The 19225-nt window shown below is 41.2% G+C and overlaps 1 protein-coding gene across 5 annotated transcripts in view; it reads right to left on the bottom strand.

Annotated features, from left to right (window-relative positions):
• ATRNL1 (attractin like 1) overlaps positions 1 to 15964 on the bottom strand; it is a 686837-nt gene extending 670873 nt beyond the window's left edge. For all 5 annotated transcript variants that reach the window (XM_089509984.1, XM_089509985.1, XM_089509986.1 and 2 more), the window contains exon 1: positions 14829 to 15964. In XM_089509984.1, coding sequence (XP_089366110.1) covers positions 14829 to 15142 — 314 coding nt within the window. In that variant the 5' untranslated portion in view covers positions 15143 to 15964. The remainder of the gene's footprint in view (positions 1 to 14828) is intronic.
• Between the last annotated feature and the right edge of the window lie 3261 nt (positions 15965 to 19225).

Genomic DNA, 19225 nt, shown 5'->3' with positions numbered 1-19225 from the left:
CTTCATAAATAAAGGTTAATAATAATAATAATAATAAATAAATGGACAGGGAAGAAGAAGCTAAGTCAGCTTTAAAAGCAAACTGGCCAGGTAGGCTGAGTCCAGCATGTGATAACTGTGCCAGGAGCAAGTGCAAACAGCTTGACAGTCAACTTAACAAACACACAATCTACAGGTAACAGGCTTGATCAGCCACTGAACAAAGTGGAATTGAAGGGGCCTGGATTTTTTGCACCCCAAGGGAAAATTCACACTCATACTCTTAACTCTGTTCTTTGCCTTAAGGTGTTCTTGCCTTAAGGGAGAGAACAGTGATTTGCAAAAGGTTCTGAAGCAACTGTCCTTGAAGAGGCCCTAGAAGCCCATATGGGTTATTTTAATAACTCAAAATCTTTTTTTAAAAAAAAACACACAGAACTAGATATACAAAGTAGACATGGAACAAAATTCTCAGTGCATACACATTTTTCTTTTTTCTTTCTTTTTTAACAGACCACAATCACCTGGAACAAAAGCTGTCATTTAAAAAATCTACTGCCTTGCGCCATTTGGGTACATATTTTTCCTTCCACCTAGTGGAAAATACTGGAACAAAAACATCCGATGTCATTTTGCATTTAAAACAGGATGAGGAAAAACTCATCCACTTAGCCAAGCAGACAGAATCTGGAAAACAATTGTAACCTAAACCCTGGAACCTACATTAACAACCAATTATTGACTAAGACTGTAAATAAAGCATCCTGTTTGTGAAGACAAAAATATGCAGACAGTTGTTTTCCAGTTAGAGCAATACTGGCATTCAGGATTTCCTGGGAAAAAATTGACTTCACTGGAAAGTAAATCTATGGTTGCCCCTTTCAACATTGATTGTTCTTATAGATTTCCAAATGAATTTGTTCTGTCCTGTGTGGGGCAGATAGTGATATTATATACAACTCCACATTACTGTTGCTTTATGGAAAGGAGTAAATTCCCTCTGACAGAAATAAGGATGTAGAAAAGTACAAATTAAGTACAGACAGACAGTTTTGTGTAATACAGTTAGCAGCTGCATTTATACAAACAAGAGCCTGAAAAGATTCTGCAAACACATAAAGCATCTGATGTTCAGTGATAAGGAAACAAAGCAGATCTATATGTCCACTGATAAAATGGCTGCCTTTGGAGATATATAGACTATTTGTTGCGCAGCTTTAAATGTGGGATGCACAAGGAACAGAACAGAGTTGACAAACAGCTGGTTAAGTTCAGAGATAAATGTCCATTCCAGCAGTATATAACAAGAAAAACAGGAAAATATGACATAAAAATGTCATGCCATATTCTCTGAAGGAAGGTATTTACCAGGAAAATCCAAACTGATTACTGTGGGTTAACTATACTGGAGGAAATGTTGAGAAGGCCAATTATTTCAACAAGTTTGAACTGACAAAAGGTTGGTTAATGAAAGACTTAGGTAATCTTAAAACAGAGATAGCTGTTTCTAGGACTTATTTTCTAAAGTTTTTACCACCAAAAGTAAAATAACCTTAATCCAGCTGTCATTGGCAATATTTTACCTGTTTTACCTGTTCTGATACCAAAACCTCTGTCTAAGTGTGACAGTGCAAAGGCAGTGAGAAATTCTTCATACTCTGCTTATGAAGTGGGTTTGCAGCCTTGCACAGGATAGACACAGCCTAGATTTCAAAATAATTCATTCGTGTTAATGGAGACAGAGATTTTATTGTCTGGCTTTTACTGCCTTTGTCCCCAGTCCCCTCATTGCCAATAAGAGCTGTGACACAGTGTTGCTTTCACTTGCATCAACCCTCCTTCAAGACCATGTTAAACACCAACTTAAGTATACATCTCAAATATCCAGAACAGTTAATCCAACATCATTATTTTTTTCCCCTCCTGTATGATATTTTTGCCTGATGAAGAAACCAGTCAGCACCAGACGATACCTTAAGGGAGAGTCTACCCTTTTGGCAGAAATGGGCTGCGACATTTGCCTGCATCCCTTTAAATTGCTGATGAGATGTTGTGAGTGGGGCATGTCTCAGTGGAAGGAGAAATGAGAGACCCTAGGTTCTTTTTTTTTAAAATAATTTTTTAAAAATATTAAACTGTTTTTAAAAAATTTTAAATTAAAAGTTGTTCTTTAATTTTCTTTAAAAAAAACATTACATCTTACCAAATTTTCACTTTAACCACATGAAACTATGCACATGTAAATACATTTAGGCTTTGCACATTATACTGTAATTTCATAGAATCATAGAGTTAGAAGAGACCACAAGGGCCATCCAGTCAGATTGCATGATACACAATCAAGGCACTACCGACAGATGGGCATTCAGCCTCTATTTAAAGACTTCCAAAGAAAGAGACTTCACCACTCTCTGAGAGAGTGTGTTTCACTGTCAAACAGCTCTTACTGTCAGGAAGTTCTTCATAATGGTGAGGTGGAATCTCTTTTCCTGTAGCCTGCATACATTGCTCCATGTCCTAGGAGTTTATCGCACATGTTTTGTAGCCTGATCTGAGCACAGGACGGGATCAGGCCAGAACAGGGGAGAACAGATTTTATCGCTCATGAAATTGCTGCTGCGCCACCAGCCAACCACCACCTGTCCCCAAGCTGTGCTTATTCCACCGATTTTGCAAGGATGGAAACTTTCCGTCTTTGCAAAATCATCCAGCTAAGCGCACTTCAGGGGCAGGTGGTGGTCAGCAGCAATTTCGTGAGTGATAAAACCCGTTCTCCCCCATTCCAGCCCGATCCCATCCCATACATGGATCAGACTACAAAACACGTGCAATAAACTCCTAGTGTCTAGAGCAGCAGAAAACAAGCTTGCCCCAATCTCAATATGACACCCCTTCATATATTTAAACAGGGCTATCACATCACCTCTTAATCTTCTCTTCTACAAGCTAAACATACCCAGCTCCCTAAATCTCTCCTCATAAGGCATGGTTTCCAGACTCTTCACCATTTTGGTTTCCCTACTCTGGACATGCTCCAGCTTCTCAACATTCTTTTTGAATTGTGGTGCCCAGCACTAGACCTATCCAAAAGCGTGACTAAAGGAGAATAGAGGCCTGACCAAAGCAGAACAGATTGGGACTGTTCCCTCGATGAACAAAAACTGTGAAGGAAAACAGCTCTTATTCATTTGTAAGAAAGTCTAACTTTGATGGTTTCATGGAGAAGTTTTCTGCCCTAATTCTTCTTTTGCTGAAGGAAATTGCTTTCAATAAAAGGCCAGCCTTTGTGTTACTTTGACAGGTGCAGTAGTCCTTGCAAAGTCATTTACAATATTTGGTACACTGTCTACTGGCTTTCACATCAACTTTAATTTGATGGATTTGTGTGGATTATTCTCTTGAATTGTGTTAATATTAATATTTTTGCAGTAATGGTGCTGGCCATGCAGCAAAATGCATACTCCAAAATATACATCACAGTGATACTTTTATTAGGCCAAAATTTACTGGCAACAATAGGACTGCACCTGGTGCAGTAACTCATAGTGATACACACACACCCATTACCTCCTCCTGCATCACGCCATACAGAATCCTTAGTATTGTTTTTGTACTAATGTTATTCATAAATTGTAATTCCCTTATATCACTAAATATAATGGTAATAGTTGTGACCATAAACTAACAAAATTAAAATTATACAGTACATTTAAATTTTTATCCTGTCCTCTGGGGTATTAGCTACTCCTCCTAATTTGGTGTCATCTGAAAATTTTATAAGCATGCTGTCTGTTCTTTCATTTGAGTCTTTATTCCTTGGCTAAAAACAAGTAGGCTAGCCAAGGGGCAACGCCCCCATATTCATTTGGACTATTAGAAGACAGGAGACTATTTGCCTTTCCCTGCCACTGCCTAGGAAGCTAGTGAGCTGTGGGCTATTTTTTAAAGCTAGCATAATAAAATATTTGCAGGTGTTAACTTGGGCTTTGTTGTATAGTCCCTAATAGGTGGATTTTTGATTCTCCAGAACATGAATTAAAATAGTCAAAAGTAACTAGTTACTTGTAATTAGTTCCTTTCCTCAATATCTAAGATATAAAAACATCATATTACAATTCTAACTAACAAGGTATAGCTTCACTCCTTTTGTGGTGTAACTGGGATTTTATAGCTACTGTTCTAGTTGTGAGAGTATAGCCTCACTAAGCAGTGATGGATAAATTCGAATGCTGGCTCCTGGTGTATCTTCTCCTAAATAAATAAATATTCAATAAAAATATTCATTACACTGTTTAAAAGTCAGTATCATAATTACTTTGTCAAACCAGGGAAGCTTATTGGTAAAATGGAAGCTTACTGCTAGTATGGAGTAACTAACTACCTCTGAGGCTTTGAGGTATAATTAATTACCCTTTAACCTCCAATCTAAAATTTCGAGAAAACAGTTATTGCAACATACAGTTGGCCCTCCACATCCACAGATTCTGTATCCATGTATTCAACTACCCATGGCTTGAAAATGTTCAAAAAATATATTTTTCCAAAAAGCAAGCCTCGATTTTCCCCTATAAGGAATGCTGCTTTACTAAGCTGTTGTATATAATTGCACTTCAGCATCCACAGATTTTGGTATGCACAGATTCTGGTATCCACTGGGGTCCCTGGAATCAAACCCCAGCAGTACCAAGTACCCAAATCAACTTCTTTGTTTTATATACATTTCCTTTCATTCTGATAATACCAACACCTTTGATGTTCTTCTGAGATCAGGATGGTGTACAAGGTTCACCTTCACCCGACCATACAAATATTGCATTTTATTCTTATTAAAACGTGGTCTGATCAGCAGACCAAAGGTACCAGAGTGAGGAACTGAAATCTGTATTGCTAAAGCCCTGCAAGGTACACACTTGAAATACTGGAGATGGGACAGAGGTTATTCAACACAGTCTGTATTTATTCATTTAATTTATACACCACATTTCTCTCAGATTGGGAATAAAGGAGATCAACACAAAAAAGCCAGCTAAAAATAATAAAATTTTAAACACAATTAAAAACATCCTAATAAAATAGATTTCAAACAATATAAAATTATTTAATGACATACAAAAATAAAATAAAGTATCTTCCCCAACAAGATTCCATGGATTCAAGCCCCCACAGCTTGAAAATATTGAAAAAAGTATAAATTTCAAATAGCAAGCCTTGATTTTCCAGTTTGTTTCAGGGACACCAATTTACTATGCTATTGTATTTAAATGGACTTGAGCATCCACAGATTTATTTATCCACAGGGGTCCTGGAACCAAACCCCAGTGGATACCAAGGGCCTACTGTAATTACACATTAAAAGCTTCTTTGAACAAAATGGTCTTTGCCTTCCAGTGAAAGGAGAGCTGAGAGGGAGCCAGCATAGCCTCCTGTGGAAGCTAATTCCAAATGGTGGAAACAGCCACTGAGAAGGTGTCCTTACCAAACTAGTCTGTAATGGTAACAGGACTGAGAGAAACCCATTAAAGAAAAAACAATTCCTCCTTTATATCACTATGCAATTACACTAATAATAGAAACAAATTCACTATGACCATGCTTCCTTTGCAAGCCTCTCCCACACCAAGAAGATCAAACACACATGATACATCTCACCATTTCAAGAATCTCACTCACATCCTTAGGCAGTGCAAAATAAAAAGCTGAACGGGCAAAATACACCTGTACACTCAAACTGGCACAAAGAGAAGTGATTTTGGCATCACACCAGCTTTAACTTTGCAGGCTAAGGCTTTGAAGGAAAACAAGCTTGCTCCCTCCTCAACATGACATCCCTTCAAATATTTAAACAGGGCTATCATATCACATTATAACCATTACCAGCACCTACGCAGGATCCCAAATCATGAAAGCAAAAAGTCACTCAGTGTCACATAGGCCTGTTACAGACTGCCAAAATAAAGCTGCTTCGGGTCTCTTTGGAGGTATGCTATTTAAAGGATTCATGGGTCCTAAGAGTCCGGAGGTCGCACCAAAGCCACACTCCATTCCTAAGCACTGGAGTGCAGCTTTGGTGCAGCTTCCGGATTCTTAGGATGCATGCATCATTTAAACAGCATACCTCCAAAGAGACCCGAAGCAGCTTTATTTTGGTAGTCTGTAACAGGCCATACAAACACTAAGGATAGATGGATATGAATGGACCTACTTAACAGGTTGGGAAAGAAACAGACCATATAGCAAGAGAGGAAGCATGCCAAAAAAGACAGAAAACTATAATGGGACTACCACTGGAAGGAGAGTAAAAAGATAAAAGTAAATAAAAAGTCCAAAACACACTGCAGAAACAATCCATTTGAGACCACTTTAACTGCCCTGGCTCACTGCTAGAGAATCCTGGGAATTGTAGTTTAATGTGGCAACAGAGCTCTCTGACAGGCTATATGTCTCACAAAACTACACTTCCCAGAATTCCCTAGCATTGAGCCAGTGCAGTTAAAGCGTTCTCAAACTGGATTATTTCTGCAGTGTGTTTAGGATCAAAGACTATGATTTTTAATAAAACTTTATTTTTTTAAACTTAAGATACAAAACTGAAAGTATAACCATTGAGTAAAAAGATCCTTCCACATAAGTCTGTCCAGAATAGACTGTGAGCATATTCCAGTCCCACTAACATCCATTAGAACCTATGTATTCCCAGATAAATTCCCAGGTATTCACATATTTAAACATCCTACTAATGGATCATTTGAGTATCTCATCCACTACTGGTCCACACATATAGGGGTGGAACAGACAGGCACGAAAGAGAAGCCTGAGTCCAGTCCAGCTGGAAGCGGCTTGGAACCCTGCTGTCCACATGGCCCACTCCCAAGACGGGCCATGGATGCAGGTGCTGACCGCAGCTGCCAGGACTTGGACTACCCCAGCTCCTTTTTGCTCTGCTCTTAAGGACTGGAGCATGGCTTTGGCATGGCTCCTGGCCGCTTTGGAGGCAGAAGTCATTTAATCAGCATTCTTTTGGCCTGTCTGTTGAAGCCCGTAGAGAGAGAAGTACAGGCTGCTGTTGTTTCAACTGTTTGTAAATTCAGCCTCCTACACCAGCATCTGCTGTTTGTTCAGAATACATATGTTCTAGATCAATAATTCCCAAACAATGGCCTTCCAGGTGTTTTAGACTTCAGCTCCCAGAATCCCAGACTATTGGCCAAAATGGTATAGGCCTCTGGGACCTGAAGTCCAGAACACCTTTAGAAGCACAATTTGGGAATCACTGCTTCAGAAGTACATTTTTAGAGCTGAAATCATGATTGTTCCAAAAGGGTACACATTTGGGACCCGGAAAGTGTCCTTTTTATTCTTCTCCACACAGTTTAACCCCTGTCACTTATACCAAGTGCTGTACGCTATACTTCTTTGAAAACCCTATGAAATGTATGGGGTCACTGTAAATTAACAGATGCCTTGAACAAAAGAGTATTCTGTATTTATGCACAATTCTTTTAAGTTTCACAGAGACACATATCCTTGGCCATTCAGAAGGTCAAGATAACTAGTTTCACAGTTACCAAAAAAACTTGAAATCTCTTCTCCCTTTGACTGCTGCAGCTCTGAGAGAGGTTTTCTCCCTTTATAGGGGCATTCATAGTCGCCCCTGTTTTTGTGGGGGAGTCCGTTTCTGACCCCCCCCCCCTGCAAAAATGAAAAATCACAAGTATTCAAACCCCATTGCCTTGAATGGCCATACACTCCAAGGGCACGTGTACCATTTTGTCCCATGGCACTTGCCATTCATAAAAGACCAAAGGATGTGAATAGCAAGACTGCGAACGCCAAAGGACAAGTGTATTTGTACATGCTTCCTTGATGCTTGTAGTATTTATGCTGTGGGAGGGGAGGCTAAGTAAAACACTGAGATTTCTCCAAGTATATCATGTCATTGGAAGGTTGGGAAAACTGGTGAAGGATATAGTGGTGCAGTAATCTGGAAGGATACCTCTAGCATTGCACCTACATCTAATCACAGGGCAGTCACACCTGGATCGACAAAAAGGTCGTGCGTTTTCCCACTAGCTCAATAATAGGAATCATGCTTTCCTCCAAATGTTGTTGGACTGGATGTCCCAACAGCCTTAGCCAGCATAGCCAATAGTAAGAAATGGTGGGAGCTGCAATCCACCATGAACTGGAGGGCCACATTACTTCTAGTCCTGCATGACCTGGAGAGTAGTGTGGCAATAATTAAAACCAGGAAATGTGTAACTAATTATCTACCAATTTATCTATTAACCAGAAAATTTTGGAGTTACAATTAAAGCATTTTAAATTGTGATATTCCTCTAGGTATGCATACGACTGCAGCCTATAAAAGAAAAAAACATACTGTACAAGAAAAAGAAAATAAACATTAACAACAGCAACGATATTTCAACCAGCAGCAAGTTAATAAACTTAGGCTCCCCTTTATTCTGTCTTGATCCTAACAGCAGCAGCAAGCACCAGTATAGAAAAAAATAATGTGTAGTTGGCAATTATCACTGCATCTGCTGTAGCCTACTTCCTTCACCACCAAAATTCAATTACCAGCTGATGACTCAGAAATAAGTGCTATTTTTACCAATCTTGGCATACTAACCTTGCTCATGGACATATTGTACATGTGAACTCCTACCTACTTACTCTTCTTAATTGTATCTCACTACAAATATTTTTTTTTAACATGAAGGGACCAAGGTACAGTACCAGTGCTATCTAGCTCTCTTAATTGCATGTGTGTTACACTGCCAGAGTTGTGCCAAAAACCCTGAGGGAGATAGCATAAGGAAAGAAAAGCATGCAGATTCCTTCCTGAAACAGTGGCAGGGGCAGTCACACACACTAGTTTACGAGCTTTGAATTCAAATAGACAAATAAATTAAAATGGGAATAACTTTTTTCTACATTAATGTTGCGTTAAAACAATAGGAGAATATGCCTCCCAACATTACTGAAAAAGCAGCGTAAGAAAAACAAGTCACTTCATACTTCCTCCAGTTGGTCCAGATGACCAAAATGGCCATAATACTAGCAAAAGACTGTAAGTGGAACGACTTCTCCCACAAGCCAAAGCAAAATCAATACATAATTTAGAAAATTGGTTTGCAAGCTTTGCAGACATTGGCTTAGCTATGTTAATTTAAACTACTCACAAGAATTGGTAAGGATGCCAGAAAGGTAGGAAACCAATTGTTAAAAAGAGCAATAGAGGGGAACATCATTTTTGAACAATGGCAAAAAAAAAAAAAAAAAGACTCACAGCACAATCCTATACAGATGTTCTTCAGACTATTGGATTACAGCTTCCAACAAAGTTATTCACCATAATGGATGCAAGACATGAAATACCTTTTACTTTAAAAGATGTTTTATTAGTTTTATTAGTCCTGAAGGGGATGACCACCTAGAACAACAACAAAAACACACACACACACATGATAAAGACTAGATGCTTCCCCTTAAGAGACCCCTTAAAGTGATATATTTAGACCATTGAGGATGGATAGTTCTTACTTCAGTGAAGGAAGGTTTTCTGTTTTTCTTATCTTGAAATGCAAATAACGTCTGGACTAAAAAATCAGAACAGGACATCCCAAGGAACGAACACTTGGGAATAACAAATTCCTTGGGAAGACCACATTCCACTTATAAAATTAAAAAGAAGTTTTCTGATTCTTGTTATCACAATACCACATCAAAGATTAATCAAAGACTATGGGGGGGGGGGGGGGAATTGGCTTAGGAACAAGAAATGAAGCAAGAGATTAGCTAACTGAATTTGGCAAGACCAACAGTTTGTTCATTACAAACAGATTCTTTAAGCAACCCAAGAAGCAACTGTGTACATTGACATCACCTGATGGCCAACACAGAAATCAAACAGACTCCATAATTAGAAGCAGAAGATAAAGAAACCCCATTGTTTCTCAAAAACAAAACCAGGAGCAGATTATAGTACAAACCATAAAATACTGCTAATAAAAGTTATAATAAAGCTTTAAAAAAGAATACCAAATCAACCATTAGGAAGGACACTGCAAGGCTGTGCTGTGGTGTTGGAGGACCCTAAAAAGAGGTTTCATTCCCACCATGGTCCTAAAGGTCGTGGGTTGACATTATCTTTCTTGTGCAACACCTTTTTCACCACCCACCACACCCTTTTTCCCTCACTGCCACTGCTATCCCCATTATTTATTTATTTCAAAGATTTATAGCAGGTCTTTCTCCCACAATAGGATTCAAGGTGGATTGTGATAATTTAAAAAAACAGAAGTCCCAAAGTGTTTTAAAATTAAACATTATTAATATTAAAACAAAACTAGTAAAAACTTTTTTTAAAAAAAAGTATTTACAGCACACAGGACAACACAAGTAAAATTAATCTACCAAACACCCAAATAACAAAATCCACAGATGTTTAAATCCCATTGTCCTCAATGGTTGTAAGGCTGCACCACTATTGGGGACAATGGGACTTTGCTGCTTCCCCCCCCCAGCCAGCCTCGCTGCTCTCACAACAGCAGGCAGCAGGAAGCTGCCTTCTCTGCCTCCTCTTCCTCCTTCCCACTGCTGTCGCTTCCTCCTCCTCCTCCTCTTCCTGCCACTGCCATCTCTGCCTCTTCCTCCTCTTCCTCCCTCCTCTTCCCCACTGCCACCTCTCTCTTCCTCTTCTGCACACACCCACCCACATGGGCTTGCCATCCATGGATGCTGGAATTCCCAGATAGCAAGTCCATGCATACATAAGGCCTACTGTACTTTGAAGTAGACAATGAAGACACTGAAATAGTTCAAGATTTTCCATCACTTGACTCAGTTATTAATCAGAATGAAGACTGCAGAAAAGAACTCAAAATAAGACTAGGAAAGGCAATTATTAAAGAACCAGGGGCATCACTGAGAGAGGTGGTCTACACTGGGTGACATCTCAGAAAAGGTGAACACCTGGTGACATAGTTGTTCCTATCTGTCTCAAGATAGATGGCTGCCCTCCTCCACTAGCTAGGGCACTGGTGAGGTGGGGGTGGGGTGCTGCTACCAATCAGCAACCCCTTCCAGGTCTGGGGGGCTGCTGATCAAGTGGGCAAAAAAGAGTGCTGGTTGGCAGGAGTACCCAACCCCCACCAGTGGGAAGGGGCTGCCTTCCAGGACTGCTGGCAATGATGCTTGGTAAGGCATAAGGCAACAGGAAACGATGAAGACTGCATTCTGGATGGATAGACACAATCAAGAAAGCCATGGCTCTGAGTCTGCAGGAACTGAGCAGAGCTGTTGATAACAGGTTGACTTTCAGGTCTTTCATTCATGGGGTCATCATAAGTCAAAGTTGACTTGGCAGCAGTTAACAACTACAACAAACACCTATTTGCATCTCTATCTTTGCCACCTTCTGAGTTCACCTGATAGATTTGATGAAAAAGCTGTTAACAAAGAAAAGAACATTTCAGTATAAATTTTATTCAAATTTTTGCAGATCAGCCTGGAATACTTTGCACTCAAAAAAAAAAAAGTAGCTATTAAAAATTATGATTGTATGCAGCACTTGTTTTCCTGCTGCTAATATGGCTGTTATTCAAGAATCTTAAATAACTTGTCTCCCAGAATTCTTCACCAGCACCTGAATAATACTGTCCTGCTATTAGCAAGCAAGCAAGGAAGTTACATGGGTGTCTTGGGGCAGATGGCCTGTAGAAACAAAGGGGGAAACAAGACATTCCATATTTCAATATGAGCATCCTGTACTGAATTGACAATAAAAAGATTCAGTCCATTTGCAAGTTGAAAATCTGATGCAAAGACAAAGACTTTCTTTTATTGGTAATCTTTTGTTGCTGCACACAATGAACCTCACAAATATAAATAAAGCACATAGAGAACCACAGTATTACTTATTTTACATTAGAAGGTCAAGAATGCTCAAAAGGAGCTGAGAAGACACCTGTATATTCTAATTTACATTAAATATCAATATCTCCTTTGTCTGTATGCTGCACAATCCATGTCTTCAGAGCCTTGTTCATGTCTCCCTCCAGTTTGTATGCTAATCAGTTCATTCAGTTCTGGAAAGGTCCTCTCTAGTTCATATTTGGCAGCAGAAAGGTTCAGCTCTGAAGCATAATATTTCACAAAAGTGTACCAGTTTGTAGAGATGAGACAAGTAGAAAATCTTACTGTCTTGAACCCCAATTGTTTCTTCCTCGCCATTTATCTTTAATCCATCCCTCAGCAGCATTTAAAGAATAATGGTACCATTTTAACAAATTCCCTGCAGAGGAAATGCTAGGTTGCCATGGAATCAGTCAATTAACTTTGACACATGCTTACCAAGATTGATCAATCATGGCTGATGCTTACCTACTAAGTTACTGTTTTTCAGCTAAGGAAAAAAACCTCACATGAGAATTAATAATACCCATATTCCCTATTTTCCTAGTGTCAATGCCAGTGGTGCTTGCTACTGTCAATCACTCATTTCATTACATGATAAACTATGTGCACAACCTCTCAATATGAAGGACAGGGTATGATAGTAAGTGGATCAGAACAAGAGACTCATTTTACTAAATTCTTTGACAGATCGTAGAAGAGACAGTAAACTTTACTAGTTACTCAAATATTTTTAACATTAAATTTACATACACCACACTTCAAAACAATATCTTCAAAGTATTTCTCTGCTGAACGTTTCATAAACTACATGGTTTTAAAAAATCTTATTTTGAAGTGAAATCTGAAGACAGTACCAATGTATTAAAAACAAGCCTGTGTTTATATTAAAATATCTAACAAACCATGTGATCCAATTTGGGCAATATCTAAAACACAATTGAAAGAATGTCTTCTCCCCTTACTCATTTTTACAGACACTATAGGGAAGGGGAAGTACTTGCTGAATAGGATAACAGTTAAGTGAATTTTAAGGACTTTAGTTGAGCCAGGTTATGGGTCTGATTGCCAAACATATGAAGTACACGTGTTGGGCAAGTTCTGGAATCCCAGAACTTCATAGAGTCACCTTAGGATGCACACACACGCACTCACAAAATCTCAGCAAAGTAAGTATTTTGAATTCATAAATTGTTGCTACATTAGTCCCAGCAGATTAACAGAGATCCTAATACATCTGCTAAAGTAGTTCTCAGTGTCTTCCACATCAATGCTGGATGGTCAAACACAAGCTTGTCAGTCACTGTTAGAAAATCATACTACGTCGTGCATGTTTTCATTCTAATAGTTAAGATAACTATTTCCATGATAAATCTTCCATGAATCCCAAACTTCCTGAGTTACATCAGTTCCTCAGTACTAAGTCATTAAATGAATCCTCTGGAGTCAAGCCTTGCATATCCCTTCATCTGGAATGCATTTCACTCTGAGTGTCCTTCAAATACAGAACCAGATTTGTTTACCAGTAGTACATATAAACAAAACACTGTGCTAAGTGTAAGACTTTTCTCTCAGATAAACTTTACTGGACTCCGTCTGAATAATTTTTTTACAGAGGTTTGCAAATTGGTTTCTCAAATCCAACATACAGACGTCTGTAACACCTTAAGGTGTTCGACATAGGGGTGAAAGAAGCAGTGGCAGGTGTACTTTCATTTTAAGGGAAATCTTCAAGCTCCCAGGATTAGAACACTGCTACTGCTATTCTGCTAATGGAGAAAGGTGACTTCAATAAGCAGCCTAATAATTCCTAATACTTGTTAATGGGGAGTGCTCAAATACATGTAGCTATTATTCAAATATACATATTTTTAACATGCCACCTGTCAGTTTCACTTTACTTATGCAAATGTTGTGTGTGTGTGCAAGGGAATCCTTTAATACTAAACAATTAAGAAAATCCCCTTGACAGATGCATACTAGTACTGTACTGACATCTCATATTGATTATTCTAATCATTAACTACAGCCTCCCAGGAAGGTTAGACATGTTATATAGCAGGAAATAGTGGTACCAAGCTAGAAGGTAGCACACAACTAATACTCTGATAAGGTGACCCTCTCCAAGGAATTACATTACCATCTCCTAACATCTCCTAAGAGGTATACAGCAAGAACTCACAGAGAGCATTGCTATGAGACAAGCAAAAAACGTGATCATCCAAATATGAACTTCCTGACCCCATGACTTTGAGTCTGTCATTCATACCCACCTCACCCATAAACACCATTGGTAAATCAGCCTTTAATATCTATTTTTCCAGCTGCCCCAAAATGCCAATACTATCCCCATTAATGCTATCTTTATTACCAGCTAGCTATTATCCCACTGTTACATTTTAACTTTAAAATTCCAAGTAAATGTTGCCCTTTCCATTTCCCAAGTGCTAAAATAAAATTAAAAGAAACATGGAAAAGTAAATGAATTGCCCCTAGTCACATTCAGGTTTAGCAGACCCACATTTCTGAAATTATCGATGAAAAATACAAATACTTCTTAGACAAGAGAGTGGGATAAGCATTGAACACATCTGGGCAATTCCAAATTAGCAGCATGGACCTTTCCACAAAACTTTGAAAAAGCAGCTTGTGTGAGAAAAAATGCTAAAAATAAAATAAAAGCAATTTCAATGTAATTTACATTTTTGTTGTCGTCCAAAGGAAAGGCACCCATGCCACAAAGCCATCACAATGCTACATCAGAACATCCCAAAGGGAGCCACAATAATGAGATCCTGTTTGATTCCTCCTAGAAGCAAGACCACTGATCTAGTAGAGGATTCTTGGCACGCAGCATTGCTACTTTTTGGAAGAGGTCAACTTCTTTGATCCCCTGAATACAAACAAAGCCCAAAGGGCGAAAGACTTACTTGAACCTGCCTTGGCAATGCTGGCACTGGTCTCCTACCCATCCCTGGTCGCAGAGGCAGGTGGCATTGACACATCGCCCAGAGAAGCAGGAGGTCCTCTCACAAGCCTTCGTAGACTGGGAGACTTGGGCATAGAGCACCAGGTAGAGTAATCCATAAAAGAGCAGCCAATTGTTGACCTCCAAGAAGGCAGAGGGGCAGCAAGAGGGGCAGGAGAAAGGTCTCCAGGAGGGGCCCAGGATCACAGGTGGGCCTCCTCCTATCCTGCCCAGGGCTTTCCCCAAAGGATCCCACATCTTGGCCAAAGAGGGCATCCGCAACCAGAAAAGAAGAAGGTGATGATGAAGAAGAAGAAAATGATAAGGAGGAGGAGCCAGGATGGAGGAAGGCAGATTAACCCAGTTCCTTGGGCAGATCAAAGGAGGAGGAGGAGGAGAGCAATCCCTGCTACTCCAGGAGCATCACCCAGGTCAGGGTGAAGAGAGCAAGGAAGAATGTGCAAGAAAGAGAGAGAGAGGGATGAAGGAAAGGCTGGAGGGAGGGATGGAGGAGTCCTCAGAAAAAAAGAGATGATTTTGGGCGTTGAAGGAGGCAGGGAAGTGGGGTGCAGCAAGCCTTTATCTTCTGCTTTTTCTCCAAAGCTCTCTTCTCTCAAGCCTTCCTCTCCTTTCTCCTCCAGGTAGAAAGCCTCCTGGGGACCACCTCCTCCTCCTCCTCTTCTTCCTCCTCCTTGTCCTCAGGGCTCATGGTCTCCTTCCATGGACCCTCGTCGCCTCCTGACCTTGTCGCCTCTCCTTCCCACCAGAGAACGCCCCAGACAACAACAGCTCCCAGGACCCGACCAGGGTTTGCCCTTGGGAAGAAGGAGGCTGAGGCTGAGGGGAGCCTGCAAATGTCCCCTTCAGCCAGAGCCCCTGCTGCCCCTCAGCATCCCAAAACCAAGGGGAAGGAGGAGGAGAAGAAGGCCTTCCCTCTTCCCCCCTCCTCCTCCTGCAAAAGATGGGGGTCTGTGAGGGAGAGAGGAAGGGGCCAGAGAGTTAAAAGCCCTCCTCGCCTGTCCCAGCTGACAGTTTGGAAGCAGCCATTTTAAGAAAGGCTAATTGTAATCTGCTCTCTCTCTCTCTCTCTCTCTCTCTCTCTCTGAGGCGAGCTGGCTGGAGGAGAGAGAAGGGGGGCTCAATCCCGCCTCTTCCTCCTCCTCCCCCTCCTTTTTCTTCTTCTCCCCCCCCCCTTCTCTGTTTTAAATCCCTCCCCCCTCTCTCTCGTCTTTCTTTTTCTCTTTCTCTTGGTGTTTGCTTCTTTAAAGCTGCCCAGCAGGGCTCTCCTTCCCTCTCTTCTCTGCTAACAGGAGGAGGCAAGCTTCTTCTCAGGGTGACCAGATATACATATGTATGTATGTATGTATGTATGTATATAGGTCCTCATCACCACCAAGGAGGACCAGGCACTGCAAAACGGGGGACCTTCCAGGAATATATATATATATATATATATATATATATGGAGGACCTGCTGAAAAAGCTCAAGACATCCCTAGGAATGTAAACTCATGCTCAAAAGGCAGGACCTTCCAGGGAAAAAATGGAGGACCTGACCCAGGACAGTCAAGAAAAAATGGAGGATATATATGTGTGACCACCAAGGAGGACCAGGCACTGCAAAATGGAGGACTTTCGAGGGAAACCTATATATATATATATATACATGGAGGACCTGATAAAAAGTTCAAACCACCCCCAGAAATGTAAACTCAAGCTCCTTAGTCATGCTCAAAGGGAGGGCCTTCCAGAAAAATGGAGGACCAGACCCAGGAAAAAGCTCAAAACACTAAATGTAAACCCATGCTCAAAAGGGAGGACAGTCAATAAAAATGGAGGACCTGATCCAAAACACTCCTAGCAATGTAAATTCATGCTCCTTAATCGTGCTCAAAATGGAGGGCGTTTGGGCATCACTCCTGGACAGGAGGGGGGAAATGGAGGACAGGTCCTGGGAAAGGAGGACGGGTCTGGTCACCCTGGTAGATGCAGATGGAGACCCGCCTCCCTTGCTCTCACTTCAGGAAGGATCCCGGTTGCTGGAGCAACTGCACCCAAAAGGATGCAGGTTTCAGAGCCACAAAGTGGGAGTAACTGGGAGCTGGTGGTTTTCCCTTATTTCATTACCAACAACACCACTGCCCCCTGCAAAGTCCCTGCCCCAAGAGGACACTTTTTTGCCCTGGTACAACATGTCCAGAGAAGAAAAGGAGCAGCAATGCAACCCCTTTCTTCCTTCCTTTTTTTATTTTCCTCCCCTTGCTTGCTTGCTTGCTTCCTCCTCCTCCTCCTCTCCAGCTTTTGCAAAGGAGCATCAAGAGAGAGAAACTAGCACACAAAAGAAGAGCTGAGCATGTGCGGAAGGCAGGCGAGGAGCCCCCCTTAAAGGCGCCATTGCATCACTTCTAGCAGCTTGCAATGCAAAAAAAAAAAAAAGGGGGGGGGAAGCAAGCAAGCACTAGCATTGAAGCAGGCTGACCAGATGTCCTAACTACAAAGGAGGACAACATGCGCAAAAATGGAGGACATCACAAAAATTCCAAACACTCCTGTAAGTGCTTCTTAGTCAGGCTCCAAATGAAAGACAATTGGAAATGCCTCCTGGGACAGAAGGCGGAAATGTAGGACACGTCCTGGAAAAGGAGGACTTGGGGGCTGGAAACTGCTTTTCCACCCAGAACAACAAATGGGTCATCTTCCTCTTCTCCTACAAGGAGAACTTGAGAAACAAGCAGCAACAGCAACAGCAAAGCAAAAAGACTGGGATCTTCTCCAAAATTGTTTTGCAAGTGGGGTGATTCACTGCAGGGAAATGTTTTAAAAAATAGGAAAGGAAACAACAAAAGCCTTGTTTGGCTGCCTTGGGTGTCCTTTGCAGCCACCACCACCTTTCCTCCCTCCAAGCAAGGCTCTTGTGTCTTTAACAGCTGCGTCAACAAGTACAGCTGACTCTCTTCCTCCTCCTCCTCCCATCCCCATTATTACCTCTGAGTAGGGCTGGGCTTCAATATGTATATGCCTCTCTCTCTCTCTCTCTCATGAAGATGTTAAAGGAACAGAATCTCATCCACCAAAACAGTGAGGGGTTGAGATCATGCGACTATCCGCAGGAGTATTATTTTTTGGCAAAAAAATTGTTCAGAGGGCATTTACAATTGCTTCTCTCTGAGGCTGAGAATGTGCGACTTGCCCAAGGTCAACCAGTGGGTTTCTATGGCTGAGCCGAGATTCGAACCCTAGTCCCCCAGAGTCACGATCAAACAACTACACCACACCGGCTCACATTATACTGCACAGAGAACAAATACAAGGTTTTCCTGCCATCACTATATCACCTTGAACACCCTGAACTTGTCTGGGTTTGGAAGCTAAGCAGAGTTTGTGGAATATCTCAGTGACTATCAAGGATCTTTGAGTAGGGCTTACTGGTTAAGTGCCAGTTCTGATGATTGGAAGGATCAGAAGATTGTCAGTTCGAGGCCCAAGTGCTGCATGATGGGATGAGTTCCCATCACTAGTCCCAGCTTCTGCCAACCTAGCAGTTCTAAAACAGGCAAATGCAAGTAGATAAATAGTTACCACTTGTCAGTGGGAAGGTAACAGCGTTCAGTGCAGTCATGCTAGCCACATGACCACCAGAGCAGTCCTTGGACAATGCTGGTTCTTTGGGTTGGAAATGGAGATGATCATCACCCCCTACTAGACATTCATGTCAAGGGACTACCTTTAACTTTAGGAAAGAATCCTGCCTGAAACTCAGGGGAGCTGCCACCACAGGACCTCATATAACTAGGTTTTTAAAAAAAACCAATGATCTGACTCTATATAATGGCAGTTCTGTTCCATGACCTATCAACTTTTCTGAATAACACTCTGTGGTTTCAGGATTTGTTGAATACAGTCCGTCCCCACATTTGCAGCTTTGTCTTTTTGCGTATTTGATTATTTGCAGATTTGATCAGTATGTTCTTTCTAGATCTTTCAGCATGCCTCTGGTGGAAATTGACCATAAAGTCATGTTGGAGGACCTAGAGATTCCTAGAGAAAACACTTTTCTAGGCATTCTAGGTGGGCGGGGGGGGGTGTTGCCTTGGTCCATAAGAACACCTTGTCTCTCACCAGGAACCACATCCGAGAAACTTCTCTTATCGAGTGTATTTACCTGACCCTGAAGGCTAGGGACAGTCTGGGGATTCTGTTGGTGTATCGGCCACCCCATGCGCTAACGGACTCCCTTAATGAGCTGACACAGTTGGTCGTGGAGCTGATGTTGGAGACGCCCAGGCTGCTAGTCCTGGGCGACTTCAACATCCCCTTCGCGGCCAACTACGTTCCATCCGGTGCAGCTCAGGAATTCAT

Source organism: Sceloporus occidentalis, unplaced genomic scaffold (genome assembly GCF_023333645.1).
Source record: "Sceloporus occidentalis isolate IW3139 unplaced genomic scaffold, rSceOcc1.0.p SCAF_2, whole genome shotgun sequence".
Taxonomy (NCBI): Eukaryota; Metazoa; Chordata; class Lepidosauria; order Squamata; family Phrynosomatidae; genus Sceloporus; species Sceloporus occidentalis.
This window is presented reverse-complemented; position numbering and strand designations above follow the sequence as displayed.